The sequence below is a fragment of the Paroedura picta genome, chromosome 1, assembly GCF_049243985.1.
Source record: "Paroedura picta isolate Pp20150507F chromosome 1, Ppicta_v3.0, whole genome shotgun sequence".
In the NCBI taxonomy this organism is placed as follows: Eukaryota; Metazoa; Chordata; class Lepidosauria; order Squamata; family Gekkonidae; genus Paroedura; species Paroedura picta.
This window is the reverse complement of record NC_135369.1, coordinates 41,481,510-41,498,085: the sequence shown is the minus strand read 5'-3', so window position 1 is coordinate 41,498,085 and position 16,576 is coordinate 41,481,510. Positions and strand designations below refer to the sequence as shown.

The 16,576-nt window shown below is 43.7% G+C and overlaps 1 protein-coding gene across 3 annotated transcripts in view; it reads right to left on the bottom strand.

Annotated features, from left to right (window-relative positions):
* Positions 1 to 16,576, bottom strand: part of FBXO11 (F-box protein 11) — a 143,413-nt gene that overhangs the window by 31,785 nt on the left and 95,052 nt on the right. For all 3 annotated transcript variants that reach the window (XR_013230540.1, XM_077335139.1, XM_077335147.1), the window contains exons 5-7: positions 15,619 to 15,748; positions 12,224 to 12,307; positions 12,004 to 12,136 (exon numbers count right to left, since the gene is read on the bottom strand). Coding sequence is in view for 2 of the 3 variants with exons in the window: in XM_077335139.1 (XP_077191254.1) it covers positions 12,004 to 12,136; positions 12,224 to 12,307; positions 15,619 to 15,748 (347 nt within the window). In the remaining variant the exon portion in view is untranslated. The remainder of the gene's footprint in view (positions 1 to 12,003; positions 12,137 to 12,223; positions 12,308 to 15,618; positions 15,749 to 16,576) is intronic.

Here is a 16,576-nt window from a genome sequence, read left to right as displayed (position 1 = left end):
TCCCAACTACAAATTTTAAGTAAAAGGAAATATTATTTCATTGTTAAAGCAAATACTAAACAATACAGACTTTCTCCATTCAACCCCTGTAATGGGCTATTTTGCTGTTTGCCAAGATGAAGAGGTAATTCTCTAGTATAGCTTGAGTAATCTTTTTGACTATAAGTATCTTTCCAAATATAAACAGCTAAAAAATCTAGTTATTGATATTATTCAAAACCAGATACTATTTAATGGTTACTAATATTCAAATCAGCTGCAGGAAAAAAATTCAGTCTAAATAATAGGATACATTTTTGACTGAACACTGACCAAATACCTGACCCTGTATGCTATTCCTGAGAAGACAGCAGGGGGAGCACAAACCCACAAAAGCCACCAAATATTATTTTGCTCTCAATAGCATAGATTTACAAGCTAAGTAGAGCAAGGGGGCAAATGAAAGGAAATAGAAAGAGCCTATAGGACAGGTTAAGTACAATTTATTGTATGCAGATTCAGAAGCAACTTTAATATAAGCAAAACTTGAAACTATAACCATAATAAAAAATGCTATGCTCTAGCACTCTTCATTCCTAAAACCGAGGCTAAAGAACAATCCTAATGTCAAGAGAGAGCACAAAACACAGGTGAACATGCTTCATCCTTAAGAGCTCTTTTTCGTCTCCATGCCCTACTTATGAAAGGGAATAAATGCTTAGGAAACAGATTATTCATTCACCCTTCATTTCTTGCAACAACTTCCAAGTTAGAACTTTTCATTCACACAATGGTTTAGTTCTACAGAGTTTCCAGGAAGCAAAAGACACAAGTCTGTCAGTGAAGTCATACATGGGTTTACTTTTAAAAAAGACTTGCCCGTTTTTCTTTCCTATATCTAAGAGGTAGATAAAATATTTTTATTACATGCTCTCAATTAATGAATTTAAGAAGTGACTTACCAACAGCAGTAATAATATAATACCAACATTTACAAATATCAGAATGACAGAACACCAGATCCACACTATCACCAGCAAGAACTGAACTTTTCCCCACCTGCCAAATACTACCCTTTGTGAACTCTTAAGCTCCTTGGAATGTGGGCATCTATCTGTAAACAGAGCTCGCTGATTACATAAAAGGCTAAGCCCTGAGCAGAGAGTGGGCGGGGCTGGGCCGGGTGAGGGGCCAATTGGAAGGCGTGAAGCACTTTCACCAGGACAGACAGCAGTTTTAGCCAGTCGGGTGAGGGCCTTCCTATTGGACCCTCACCAACACAAGCCAGAGCTCTGCCCAGAAGCTGCACCGACCACCGTGTGTAGGCAGTCAATCCGGCTGCTGGGCTCACCGCCAGGGAAAGGGGGCCAGGGATGGCTTCCCTGGGCCACCCCCAGCACACCCGCCACCTCGCAGAAGCGGCCGGTGTGCTCGGCAGGCCCTGGGAAAGCTGAGGCATCGCCGGGGGAGGGGGACCGATGATGGCTTCCCCTGGGCCCGCTGAGCATGCCTGCTGCCTCACCGAGGTGGCGGACCTGCTTGGAGGACCCAGGGGAAGCCGCAGCATCGGCGGGAAGGGGGGAGCCAGGAACGGCGTCCCCGGGGCCCGCCGAGTACGCCCGCCGCCTCAGCAATGTGTCGGGCATACTCGGAAGGTCCCAGGAAGGCTACGGCGGGGGCCTTCAAAGCCCGTTCTTAGGAACGGACTTTGAATCCAGTTTTATGATATTTTAGACCGGTGGTCCCCAACCACCGGGCCGCGGCCCAAAGGCCCTGGCACTGGGCCGCGGCTCCCTCTCCCCGCCCCCGCAGTAAGAAACTTCCCAGGCCACAAGCTTGCGGCCCGGCAAGCTTCTTACTGTGAGGGGGGGGGGAGGGAAGCAGGGCCGCGCACGCGCAATGCTCATGCGCGGCCGGGCCGCACACGTGTGCATGCACCATGCGTGGCTGAAAACGCCCGTGTGCGGCCAGGCTGGGCACGCACAATGTGCGCGGCCAAGCGTGCACGGCATGTACGGTCGGGCATTCGCCCTCCCTGCTGCCGCCGGTCCCCAGCCTGAAAAAGGTTGGGGACCGCTATTTTAGACACACGAGGCAAACACGCGTATGATTTCACTGCAGAGTGAATTATTTAAATAAACTGATTTTTAGAAATATGAAGCTGGAAGAAATATTGTAGGCCATTAAGTCCAGCCACAGAACTCAATATTTATTTGTTTGTTTATTTATTAATTTCTTACCTGCCAGTCCTATATGGCTCATGGCAGGTCACAGAAGTCTGTTCAAAACCCCCAATAAAATACCCATTAAAACCACAGACAAATAATACAACAAAAGCAACAAGCCATTAAATTTCAAATCTGTCCCATAGAGATGGTAAAACCATAAAATTCCCAATTCAAATTTATTTATCCCCTAGAGGGGGGTAAGGAAGGGCCCATGACTCCAAGTCCGCCATACAGTGGTAGTATCTTTATCCGGGGGGGGGGGGGGGGGGAGGGTCCAGCAGATCTTCGTTAGCGCGCTGGCCTCAACCATAGACCTGGCGGAAGAGCTCTGTCTTACAGGCCCTATGGAACACTGAAAGCTCCCGCAGGGCCCATAGCCCTCCCAGGAGTTCATTCCACCAGGTAGGGGCCAGGACCTAAAAGGCCCTGGCCCTGGTCGAGGCCAGATGCGCTTCCCAAGGGCAGGGAATGACCAACAAATCTGTACCCGCAGAGCACAGGGCCCTGCGGGGGACATAGGGCGATAGGCAGTCCCTCAGGTATACGGGTCCCTGACCGCGTAGGGCCTTAAATGTTAAAACCAAAACCTTGAATCGGATTCGGGACACAACTGGCAACCAATGCAGCTGCCTCAGCACTGGCTGGATATGGGTCCTCCATGGAGTTCCTGTGAGGACCCTAGCTGCTGCATTTTGTACCAGCTGCAATTTCCGGGTCAGGCTCAAGGGCAGGCCTGCATACAGCGAGTTACAGTAATCTATTCTGGAGGTGACTGTCGCATGGATCACGGTGGCCAGGTGTTCAGGGGACAGGTAAGGCACTAGTAGCCAAGCCTGGCGAAGGTGGAGAAATGCCTGGCTAGCTACCTTTTTGACCTGAGCCTCCATGCTTAGATAGGAATCGAAGGTCACTCCCAAATTCCTGGCCAGGAATGCAATGTTCAGTTGCATTCCTGCCAAGGTAGGCAGACGCGCTTCCTGGGCTGCCCCCTTCCTCCCCAGCCACAGGATCTCCGTCTTGGAGGGGTTGAGTTTCAGGTGACTCTGCTCTAACTATTCGGCCACGGCTTCCAAACATCTGGCAAATGGTTCCGGAGGGGAGTCCGGGAGACCATCCATAAGGAGATACAGCTGGGTTCCATCCGCATAATGAAGAAACACTAAGCCGAAACTCCGCACCAGCTGGGCCAGAGGGCTCATAAAGATGTCGAATAGCGTGGGAGAGAGAACCGAGCCCTTAGGGACCCCACAAGGGAGTCAATATGGGCTCGATAACTCCTCTCCCACTGCCACCCTCTGGATCCGGTTATGGAGGAAGGAATGTAACCAGCTGAGCACTGTGCCCCTTATCCCCATACCGGCGAGCGGCAAGCCAGTAGTTCGTGATCAACCATGTCAATACAGGATATTCAAAGCCAGAACATCCCTAACAGATGGTTATGCAACCTTCAGAGCTCCACAGAGGGAGATCCCACTACCCTTTTCCCTAGATATCTAGTTCTATTGTTAAACTGCTCTCACACTTGGGATGGTTATCCTAATGTTCAATAGAAATCTAGCCTACTATAACTCAGCTTCACCAAATCTAGTATTGTCCTCAGAAACAGCAGAGAAAAAGTTTAAGGTCCATGCAAAGTGACAGTAGGCCTACAATTCAGACTCAGTTCTTTATAAATCCAAGCAGAAGCCCTCATAGCATACACCCTGCTCCTGAAACAATACAGTACAGTTTGATCTGACAAAATTACATATGATACAGGATCAGATCTGCTTGAAAAGGTAAATGTAGACTTTGTCATAAAAATAGAACTTTGGATAAAGAATAATAGAAGAGCACTTCAAAATCATCAAATCACCAGACATTTACTATTGAACAGAAAAATTACAATGTGAATTTCTCATCTGTGAAAATAAATAATGATAAAGGAAATTAGAAGAGGAGGAAGAAGAAAAAGAGTTGGTTCTTATATGCTGCTTTTCTCTACCCGAAGGAGTCTCAAAGTGGCTTACATTTGCCTTCCCCTTCCTCTCCCCACAACAGACAGTCTGTGAGGGAGGTGAGGCTGAGAGAGCCCTGATATTATTGTTCTGTCAGAACAGCTTTATCAGTGCTGTGGCGAGCCCAAGGTCACCCAGCTGGTTTCATGTGGGGGAGTGCAGAATCAAACCCAGCTCGTCTGAATAGAAGTCTGCACTCCTAACCACTACACCAAACAAGATAGTGTAGCCAGGTGCTGCAACCCTCTTATTTAATGGCTATGTGTGCAGTGACTCAGGATGGCTCATGCCCTGCCACAAACACTGTTAGTCTTTAAGATGCTACTGGACTCTTTCTCTCTTCCGCTGCTACAAACAAACAAACAATCTTTATCTTGAACTATCAGACAATAGAGACAGACAGATAAGATTACTAGAGCTCACCAAGTCATTTTTAAATATTTAAATGATTATTATTCCAGGCATTAGATGGATGAAAGAAGGAACTAATACACTCTTTTACGTGCCAACATGTACTCACACGTACACCACGGAAAGATTTAAGAAACCAGTAATGCAAAATAAAAAAGGGAAAACTTCTAGAAGAGGAAAAACATGCATTTGAAGGACAAAAAGTTTTCACCTGTTAATACACAACAAATAGATATTCAAAAATTAAGATAACTATAATGTCCAGTATAATTCAGGGAATACACACTATGGAATTGTTCCTTTCACTTGAAAAGGGTCTTTGTGCAGGATAATACTCACAATAGCAGATATTTGGAAGCAAGTTAGAATCATAGAATCATAGAATCAGAGTTGGAAGGGTCCACACAGGCCATCTAGTCCAACCCCCTGCTCAACGCAGGATCAGCCCTAAGTATCCTAAGCATCCAAGAAAAATGTGTATCCAACCTTTGCTTGGACTGCCAGTGAGGGGGAGCTCACCACCTCCTTAGGCAGCCTATTCCACTGCTGAACTACTTGGACTATGAAATTTTTTTCCCTGATATCTAGCCTATATCGTTGTACTTGTAGTTTAAACCCATTACTGCGCGTCCTTTCCTCTGCAGTCAATGGGAACAGCATCCTGCCCTCCTCTAAGTGACAACCTTTCAAATACTTAAAGAGGGGACTTATCATGTCCCCTCTCAATCTCCTTTTCTCCAGGCTGAACATTCCCAAGTCCCTCAACCTATCTTCATAGGGCTTGGTCCCTTGGCCCCATCCTTGTTGCTCTCCTCTGTACCCTTTCAATTTTATCTGCATCCTTTTTGAAGTGAGGCCTCCAGAACTGCACACAGTACTCCAGGTGTGGTCTGACCAGTGCTGTATACACTGGGACTATGACATCTTGTAATTTTGATGTGATGCCCCTGTTGATACAGCCCAAAATGGCATTTGCCTTTTTTACCGCTGCATCACACTGCCTGCTCATGTTTAGCTTACAATTCACAAGTACCCCAAGGTCTCGTTCACACACAGTGTTACCTAGAAGCGTATCCCCCATCCAGTAGGCATGCTTTTAATTTTTCTGACTCAGATGTAGAACTTTACACTTATGTTTATTAAATTGCATCTTGTTCTCATTTGCCCATTTTTCTTAAAGAATTCAGCAGCAAAATGTCATCATTTGTCTGGACCTATCTCAATGGGTGCCATGGTCCTTTAGAAGTCTTACTCCTTAGTATGTTTTTTTTTTAACCCCTCTCTTCCAACCAAATCCGCACTGGCATATGGATCTGTAGGTAACTTTCCAAAGTGAGGAGTCATTCCTTCAAATCTCACAGTGGCTAACTAGAGGAATGGCTTACTGAAACTCACTTGTTTCCTGCAGCTTTACTGCTCCATTTCTGTAGGCCCATCAAACCATCAGAATCCGCATTTCCCCCCTGAAATGTTCAGGGAAGGAGGCGGTTTAAAGAAATTCCCCATTAAAATGTGGCTGCAGAGAAAATGATTCCTGCTTGATCCTGAGGAGTAAAGCAACGGGGACTTTATAGTAGTGTTATTATTTATATATGCAGTGATTCATATGTCAGATTTTGAGTATGACTGCAATTGGGCAAGGTCCTCACTCATGAAATTCACAATCTATCTGCTTGAAGATGTAAGGGGGAAAAAATACACATGCAGTTCCATGCTCCAAATTAAGGACTAGTCTTACAGGCTCTGCATAACAACTAAGATGTTAACTGTCCCATTAGAACCATGAGATTCAGCACCTGAACATTATCATTACTTTCTCCAAGCATTTACAGCTTACAACTTAGTTCATAGTCTAGCCATATTTATTTATTTGCACCTGCCTTTCCTTGTGACTCATGGTGTCTTACAGGTGACTGCTGAGAATAAAAGTTTACATAATAAATAAATGAATTATAGATTAAAACTAACTAAAATAACATCAAATACCACCCATCACCCCTAAAAGATACCTGTTGCCCATACCCAATCAAAATCCCTAGCAAACAAGCCTTGTAGTTTTCTTGCAAGATCTCTACGAGGTGGCTCCCCTTGTCACTTAAGGGAGCCCATTCCACTGAATGGGAGCTGTGATGGAAAAAGGCCAAGGCTCTAGAAGATTATAGGTGAATTGCCATAAGTTAGGGAACTGCCAACTGCTGGCATCAGGACCAGAGTTGGCACATGGGACAATATTCCTGAATATTCCTAGTTGCATAAAATATTATGTGCTTAAGGTACTGTATAGTTTATGTTCATCATGTGTCACGCCCCCGCTGCCACCTCCCGTCTCCCAGGAGTTGCCAGAGTAACTGGACCCGGGAGCTGATTCAGCTCTGGCTGAAGAGGCTGAAGAAACAGGGGATTCTGACAGGGACGCTGGGAAGTGCTGCTCCAGTCAGCTGGGGCTGGCATATGAGAGATCATGGACACTGCCACAGCAGGAGTCTGAATCAGATTCAAATGGATCACCCAAGCGACTCAAACGAAGCCGTAGGGTGGGGTTGGCAGAACACCAAAGAAGCCAGAGGCTGCAGGCACGCTGCCAGAATAGATGGGGGCCAGCTGGGTTAGCTCTGGTGGGAGGATGGGTGAGTCATCCCCTTGTTGTTGTTGTTATGTGCGAAGTCGTGTCCGACCCATCGCGACCCCATGGACAATGATCCTCCAGGCCTTCCTGTCCTCTACCATTCCCCGGAGTCCATTTAAGTTTGCACCTACTGCTTCAGTGACTCCATCCATCCACCTCATTCTCTGTCGTCCCCTTCTTCTTTTGCCCTCGATCTCTCCCAGCATTAGGCTCTTCTCCAGGGAGTCCTTCCTTCTCATGAGGTGGCCAAAATATTTGAGTTTCATCTTCAGGATCTGGCCTTCTAAAGAGCAGTCAGGGCTGATCTCCTCGAGGACTGACCGGTTTGTTCGCCTTGCAGTCCAAGGGACTCGCAAGAGTCTTCTCCAGCACCAGAGTTCAAAAGCCTCAATTCTTTGACGCTCGGCCTTCCTTATGGTCCAACTTTCGCAGCCATACATTGCAACTGGGAAGACCATAGCCTTGACTAAACGCACTTTTGTTGGCAGGGTGATATCTCTGCTTTTTAGGATGCTGTCTAGATTTGCCATAGCTTTCCTCCCCAGGAGCAAGCGTCTTTTAATTTCTTTGCTGCAGTCCCCATCTGCAGTGATCTTGGAGCCCAGGAAAATAAAATCTGTCACTATCTCCATTTCTTCCCCTTCTATTTGCCAGGAATTGAGAGGGCCGGATGCCATGATCTTTGTTTTCTTGATGTTGAGTTTCAAGCCAACTTTTGCACTCTCCTCCTTCACCCGCATCAACAGGCTCTTTAGTTCCTCTTCACTTTCTGCCATTAGAGTGGTATCATCTGCATATCTGAGGTTGTTGATATTTCTCCCTGCAATCTTGATCCCAATTTGTGACTCCTCTAATCCCGCATTTCTCATGATGTGCTCTGCATACAAGTTAAATAGGCAAGGCGACAGTATACAGCCTTGCCGAACTCCTTTCTCAATTTTGAACCAGTCAGTGATTCCATGTTCAGTTCTCACTGTTGCTTCTTGACCTGCATATAAATTTCTCAAGAGACAAATAAGATGCTCTGGTATTCCCATCTCTTTAAGAACTTGCCACAATTTGTTGTGCTCCACACAATCAAAGGCTTTAGCATAGTCAATGAAGCAGAAGTAGACGTTCTTCTGGTACTCCCTAGCTTTCTCCATGATCCAGCGTATGTTGGCAATTTGATCTCTAGTTCCTCTGCCTCTTCGAAATCCTGCCTGTACTTCTGGGAGTTCTCGGTCCACATATTGCTGGAGCCTAGCTTGTAGGATTTTGAGCATAACTTTGCTAGCATGAGAAATTAGTGCAATGGTGCGGTAGTTTGAACATTCTTTGGCATTGCCCTTCTTTGGGATTGGAATGTAAACTGACCTTTTCCAATCCTGTGGCCATTGTTGAGTTTTCCAAATTTGCTGGCATATTGAGTGTAGCACTTTTACTGCATCGTCCTTTAAGATTTTGAATAGTTCAACTGGAATGCTGTCACTACCACTAGCTTTATTGTTGCTCAGACTTCCTAAGGCCCATTTGACTTCACATTCCAGGATGTCTGGCTCCAGGTCAGTAACTACCCCATTTTGGTCATCAGGGATGTTAAGCTCGCTCTTGTATAGTTCTTCTGTATAATTTTGCCACCTTTGTTTGATCTCTTCTGCTTCTGTGAGGTCCCTACCATTTTGGTCCCTTATCATACCCATCTTTGCATGAAACGTTCTCTTCATATCTCCAATTTTCTTGAAAAGATCTCTGGTCCTCCCCATTCTATTGTTTTCTTCTATTTGCTTGCACTGTTCATTTAAGAAGGCATTCTTATCTCTTCTAGCTTTTCTCTGGAATTCTGCATTCAATTGGGTGTATCTTTCTCTTTCTCCCTTGCCTTTCACTTCCCTTCTCTCCTTAGCTATTTGTAAAGCTTCCTCAGACAGCCATTTTGATTTCTTGCATTTCTTTTTCTTTGGGATGGTTTTAGTTGCTACCTCTTGTACAATGTTACGAACCTCCGTCCATAGTTCTTCAGGCACTCTGTCTATCAGATCTAATTCCTTAAATCTATTTGTCACCTCCACTGTGTATTCGTCGGGGATATGATTTAGTTCATACCTGAGTGGCCTAGTGCTTTGCCCTACTTTCTTCAATTTAAGCTTAAATTTTGCAACAAGAAGCTCATGATCTGAACCACAATCAGCTCCTGGTCTTGTTTTTATTGACTGGATAGAACTTTTCCATCTTTGGCTGCAGAGCACATAGTCAATCTGATTTCTGTGTTGACCGTCTGGTGATGTCCATGTGTAGAGTCGTCTCTTGGGTTGCTGGAAAAGAGTCATCCCCTAGGTGCAGCTAATTAGCTGGGCTGCTTTTAGGAAGACAAATGTGACTTTTCAGGTGTGGAAGCAATCTATACTACCACCACCCCGACCGGCTCTGCTCTTGTGAACATCTGATTGATCGGTGGCAACTGACCCCTGGCTTCTCTCTTGACTCCGGCATTGGTAAAGTGTGCTTAAGGCTTTGTTTGACTATCGGATTCTCTGGACTCTGACCTTGGTACTGCTCGACTATTCTTTGCCTTGCTCTGCACTGTACTTGTTTAACTTCCGGTGACTTGGACTGAACTCTGACTCTCCTCCAATACAGCTGCTACTGGGTGTGGCCAGCTAGGGCAGCATACCATGCTACTTGAATTGCTCCCAGTGCAGAACATATAAACCAAACAACTGTGCTTTTGGGAAAATGTTTAAAGATACCATCTCCCAACTAGAGGTTCTAAGAAGGGTAGTAGCAAAGGAGGGTAGAATCACCAATATGATGGCTGTTTTTGCCAAAGTAGGCAGACGAACTATGTAAAAAAAATTAAAATGGCAAAAATTATAAGAGGGGTTTAAGGGGAAGGTAAAGTTGCAAATAAAAACTCAATGAATTGAAATCAAGTTTGCAGATGACACCAAATTGGGAGGACTGGCAAATACTCCGGAAGATAGAGACAGAGTTCAACGAGATCTGAACACAATGGAAAAATGGGCAAATGAGAATAAGATGCAATTTAATAAAGATAAGTGTAAAGTTCTGCATCTGGGTCAGAAAAATGAAAAGCATGCCTACTGGATGGGGGATACGCTTCTAGGTAACACAGTGTGTGAACGAGACCTTGGGGTACTTGTGGATTGTAAGCTAAACATGAGCAGGCAGTGTGATGCAGCGGTAAAAAAGGCAAATGCCATTTTGAGCTGTATCAAACAGGGGCAACACATCAAAATCACAAGATGTCATAGTCCCATTGTATACGGCACTGGTCAGACCACACCTGGAGTATGTGTGCAGTTCCAGAGGCCTCACTTCAAGAAGGACATAGATAAAATTGAAAGGGTACAGAAGAGAGCGACGAGGATGATCTGGGGCCAAGGGACCAAGCCCTATGAAGATAGGTTGAGGGACTTGGGAATGTTCAGCCTGGAGAAAAGGAGGTTGAGAGGGGACATGACAGCCCTCTTTAAGTATTTGAAAGGTTGTCATTTGGAGGAGGGCAGGATGCTGTTCCCATTGGCTGCAGAGGAGAGGACACGCAGTAATGGGTTTAAACTTCAAGTACAACTATATAGGCTAGACATCAGGAAAAAAATTTTCACAGTCAGAGTAGTTCAGCAGTGGAATAGGCTGCCTAAGGAGGTGGTGAGCTCCCCCTCACTGGCAGTCTTCAAGCAAAGGTTGGATACACACTTTTCTTGGATGCTTTAGGATGCTTTGGGCTGATCCTGTGTTGAGCAGGGGGTTGGACTAGATGGCCTGTATGGCCCCTTCCAACTCTATGATTCTATGAAAAGTTGGCACTCAAGAGAATATAGTGGACCTGGAGTAAGCCTATGTCAACAACATAAAAAGCAGTGAAACAGCTATTCATATAATGCGGAACAGTTTTGACAGAGGAAATGGCATGCATAAATTATAAAAGAATACATTTCTATCCCACCTTTTCTCAAAGGGTTTTAAGATTCAGTTGACCTGAGAAAGACTGATTAGCCGAAGTAGCTGACTACCCCTTGAGCATGAATTTGAACCTGATTCTCTCCAGACAGACACAGTAACTACATTGGTTCTCCTGTGTTATTTCATCCTATAAACTGAAGACACAGGACACCTCCAAAGAAGACTTCTGAATTCACTAAAATAAAACAAGCTACCCCTCAATTTCTGAGCCTCTTGTGGCGCAGAGTGGTAAGGCAGCCGTCTGAAAGCTTTGCTCATAAGGCTGGGAGTTCAATCCCAGCAGCCGGCTCAAGGTTGACTCAGCCTTCCATCCTTCCGAGGTCGGTAAAATGAGTACCCAGCTTGCTGGGGGGTAAACGGTAATGACTGGGGAAGGCACTGGCAAACCACCTCGTATTGAGTCTGCCATGAAAACGCTAGAGGGCGTCACCCCAAGGGTCAGACATGACTCGGTGCTTGCACAGGGGATACCTTTACCTTTACTTTTACCCCTCAATTTAAATGCCATTCCTTTTATAGAAAACAGTATTTTTAACTGGCAATTAAAGTAAGGCTGACAAATGAAGTCAGCCACCGTACCCCTTCTTACCCGTGAACTTCATCTTCAAGCTTTAGATTAGTGGAGGGGAAGAGAAATCATAGCTTTCAATTTCATAAAACAATTTCAATAAATATTCCATGGGAGTTAATACAATAAAGTCAACTAATAGGTTTTAACATAAACTATTAACTCAGTTAAACAGAAATCAGACAAGACAATTAAGCTATTGAGACAATGCCTTGAAAAATTAAATACCTGCACCAATCATGGTTATTGGAGATTCAATGTAAATCCATTCATCAGTGTATATACCAGAATGAACAAAAATAAGTCCATCAAAGTGAGCTTCTTGAACACCACCTAAAGCATCTTCAATGGTGTCATAATACTAAGAGAAAAACAAAGAAGAATTTAAAGATGAATAGCCATGGGTAACACATACCTATGCTCATTTAAAAGCAGCTTAGAAACATACCAGCATATTCTCTCGTCCTTTATATCTCGCTGGGTTACTGTAGAAGTGTTCTGCAAATCCTGGCTTTACATGGGCTCCTTTGTACTGAAAATGGGGAAAAAACATTTTGAAGTAAGCCTATGATAAAATATGACATATGATTTTTTTTCAAAGTAAACAAGTACAACATTGAACAATTTTTGAGAATTACTCATGGCACTCTGATATTAACTATACTCTGCAGATGAATGTAGACTCCAAGATCTGTTGCTATGTTTAAGTACAAATGAGAAAGCTGTACTTGGTGAGGAGGGAATGATGAAAGCATGTTTAAAACTTCCTATCCCTCTCTGTAACCTGTAGCCTTGAACAAGGCAACTCCCGCAGTGATCATTCCCTTGCCTACCAAGCAATGATGCTCATCTCATCCACAAATAAGCAGTGACTCTCCCTGGCATTTGCCAAGAAGCAGTGCAAGGCATGACCATCTTTGCGTACAAGTGGAAAGCAATTATCAATTATACTTTATAAATTATGGATCTGGCAATCTTTGCACATCATACTCTTATCTTCAGATAATGTGTCAAGAGAAATCTGTTCTATCTGGTGCAAGAATTATTTCCTCATTCAGGGATCTGAGTAACTTCTGCCTCAAAGATAAAGTCAGATTTTTCTTTATTTTTATTTATTATTGTATTTCGAGCCCGCCACTGTCCAAAGACTTGTGGAAGGTAACAGATATATATAAAACCCTATTGAAACCCCCATAAAAAAACACAATCTTTTTATTCAGCCCTAACTGTAGACAAAGTCTGTGACAGTTTGCAAGGTTTCCTGATCTATTAACCTTCCCTGACAAATAACTTTGATTATAAATTAACACTGATTCAACATTTATTGCCTCAGGCTCTATATAGAACACTAAATATGACAATCCCTCCTAGCAAACTTACAATCTACATTAGACAGACTAGAGAAGAAGAAAGGGAAAAGACACATAAAAGTAGTAGAGAGGAAAGCGTACGGATTGACAGCTAGTTAAGCAAAAGCTGTGAAAGAGCTGAAACTATAGCAGTGCATGAACAGTTGCTAGGTTCTGAAACTTAAATACATTCAAAGGTCATATGATACAGAATATATACACTATCTGAGTATGGTATCTTAAGATACCTCCCTTGAAAGGTTGCTACATGGCTTTAGGAGAACTGTGAAAAATGCTGTGCACTGTACAAAAACAAGGGGTAATTCTACGAAAAATTGTCTACTGAAATTAGGTACACTACTATGCTTTTGCTTATCTTGCAAAATTTCTTCTATTTGTCATGTGTAGAAAGACAAGGATTTATGTAGACGACTGAGGAGTCCACTTTACCATATCCTCCATTCACTGGGAATCTTAATCTTCAAGATTTTTGGCTTCTTTTTTGTCTTCACAAGGCATTGCTGTCAAGCCTACATTTGCAAAGCAAAGTGCTTAAGATGCACTTGATATAGCAGGTTACCAAGAATGAGTATAAACAAATAACTAATAACTATAGGGAGATGTTTCTGTAACTCGCTCTACACGGGCCTACCAGCTGCATTGGCTACCAATTGCTAGCCAGATCAGGTTCAAGGTTTTTAGTTTTAACCTTTATGACCCTCCGCGATATGGGACCCACATACCTGAGGGACCACCTGATGCCTTATGCCCCCCGCAGGGCACTACGCTCGGCGGGGACTAATTTATTGGTGGTTCCTGGCCCCCGGGAGGCGCGTCTGGCCTTGACCAGGGCCAGGGCATTTTTTGTCCTGGCCCCCACCTGGTGGAATGAGCTCCCGGAGCAGCTGCGGGCCCTGCGGGATTTGCCATCCTTCTGTAGGGCCTGCAAAATGGAGCTCTACCACCAGGCTTATGGTTGAGGCCGGCGCCTCCCCTTTTGAGATTGGGCCCCTCCCTCTACATCTACATCAGAAGTGATCCCTGGTTTCCTGCACAGTTCCATCAGGTGGGGTGGGTTGGGTGGACTGGGGATTTTTGTTAGGTGTTTATGTATTAGGGGTTTTATGGAGGTTTAACATGTTGTTATCCAATATTGAAATCCATGTTGAAATCCAATAATAATAATAATAATATTAATAATAATGATGATGTTAGAAAAACTAAATCTTTATTATTATTATTATTGTTATTATTGTTATTATTATTATTATTATTATTATTATTATTATTATTATTAAATTTGTTACCCGCCACTCCCAAAAGGCTAGTGGCAGTCCAGCTAAAACCCCATTAAAGTGGACTATTACAGTACAATAACATAGCAGCAACAATATGAGCTTAGGCTAGAAGAGGTGCTAAACATAACAAAGAAGGGTTCTTTAGTTATATTTCTAGTAAGAAAAAGAATAGGGACATCGTAGAACCACTGCGAGGACAAGAAAGTGAAATTATAACAGATGATGATGGTGAAGAGAGCGCTGAACTGCTTAACTCCTATTTCTCCTCAGTCTTCTCTTGTGAAGGAAACAGTGCTCAGTGTGGCAAAACTTTTGAGAAGTGACTACTTTGCTGGATCAGGGGAATGCTCTAGACATAGTTTATCTGGATTTCAGTAAAGCTTTTGATAAGGTTCCACATGATGTTCTTGTTGACAAGCTGGTAAAATGCGATATGGATCCTAATTCTGTCAGGTGGATCGATAACTAGTTAACAGATTGTACCCAAAGGGTACCTAGTTAATGGTTCAGCATCCTCTTGGAGAAGAGTGACAAGTGGAGTGCCCTAGGGATCTGACCTGAGGACCTGTATTGTTCAACATATTAATAAATGATTTGGATGAGGGATTAGAGGAGATACTTGTTAAATATGCAGATGATACTAAACTGGGAGGGGTAGCAAACACAACAGAAGACAGAATCAGAGTACAGGATGATCTTGATAGGCTTGAAAACTGGGCTAAACTAAATAAAATAAAATTCAATAGGGACAAATGTAAAGTTCTGCATTTAGGTAGGAAAAACCGAATACACCAATATAAGAGGGGGGAGACTTGTCTTGGCAGTAGCATGTGCGAAAAGGATCTAGGAGTCTTAGTAGACCATACATTAAACATGAGTCAACAAGTGTGACTCAATGGCTAAAAAGGCAAATGCAGATATTATCGTCTAAAATCTCCCAGCACTTATACAAACAGCAATGGAAAGTCTAGGAAAATGAAAAATTACACTAGTGAGTGAATTGGGATGTTAGTGATGATATTCTAAAAATCCAATGAAGAGGGGCACAGATGGGAGATGCAAAAACAGAAGTGCTCAACAGACTCATGGAGAAGACTGAAAGGAAATTCTCGTTTCTCACATCTCTCCTCAGCCTCTCATCTACCAAAGCGACATGAAATAAGAATGACAAAAGGTTTCTTAAAAGATATTTATACCAGTTGCTGAAAGCTTTCCTTCCAGGGATTTGGGTGCTCATATTCTTCTGGATTAATTTGATAAAATTTCCCAGGTTCAGGGTGCATCATTGGACGTGTATACTCAAATACTTCCATATAGAGTCGTTTCCTGAACACAAAAAGACACGCAAAAGACAAATTTGTAAATTAGTTGAATAGCATTTATCAAACTTAATATATTAAAAGTTACATGAAACAGAGAAACCTTGAGCAATGTTGCAAGTACCAAACTAACTGTTCCTGCTTCTCATTTTTACTGTGTAAACCAACAAAAGAGAAGCACATTTAAAAACATAGCTTGAGGGTCATCACTAAAGTCAAACAATATACCCAGATATAACTTTACTAGCGTAAGGGCCTAGATGTGTACAAAGGATTAAGCATGTGCTCAACATATAACTTAAAACGTTGAGTGTGCAAAACTTGAACAAGATTTGAACTTAACTGATCTTCCATTGGTTTTATTGTTTTCTTCACAATAATCATAACATCCAACCTATTTAAATACCACACAAAAACTGCATAGCCCTTCCAATGACATGCCGCTCTCATTGACCCACAATGGGGGACATAACCCTAGTAGGGTGATGGCAGCCCCCAACTGAGGGCCAACTGAGGCTTTTCCCTAGCCCCCTGCCTCTTTCTCCTCCTCTTCCATGCAGTTTCATCGCACGGCCTGAGGAGGAAGAATAGCTGGGTGCGGCCATCCACACATGCTCTGCACCGCTCGTCAGCCTCCTGCACGCCATGGGAGGGTGCAGAACTTTGGCTGGGCATATTGCACGCCAGCCACACCACTTTTGTCAGCCTCCAGAAGAGTGCAGGTAAGGTCAGCCATGCACAATGCATGCTAATCACATTGTTCTTGCTGTTCTTGCTGGCATCCTGGGGGCTGGGAAACCATGGGGGGCCTCCAGCCCCCCCCCCCACTTTTAAA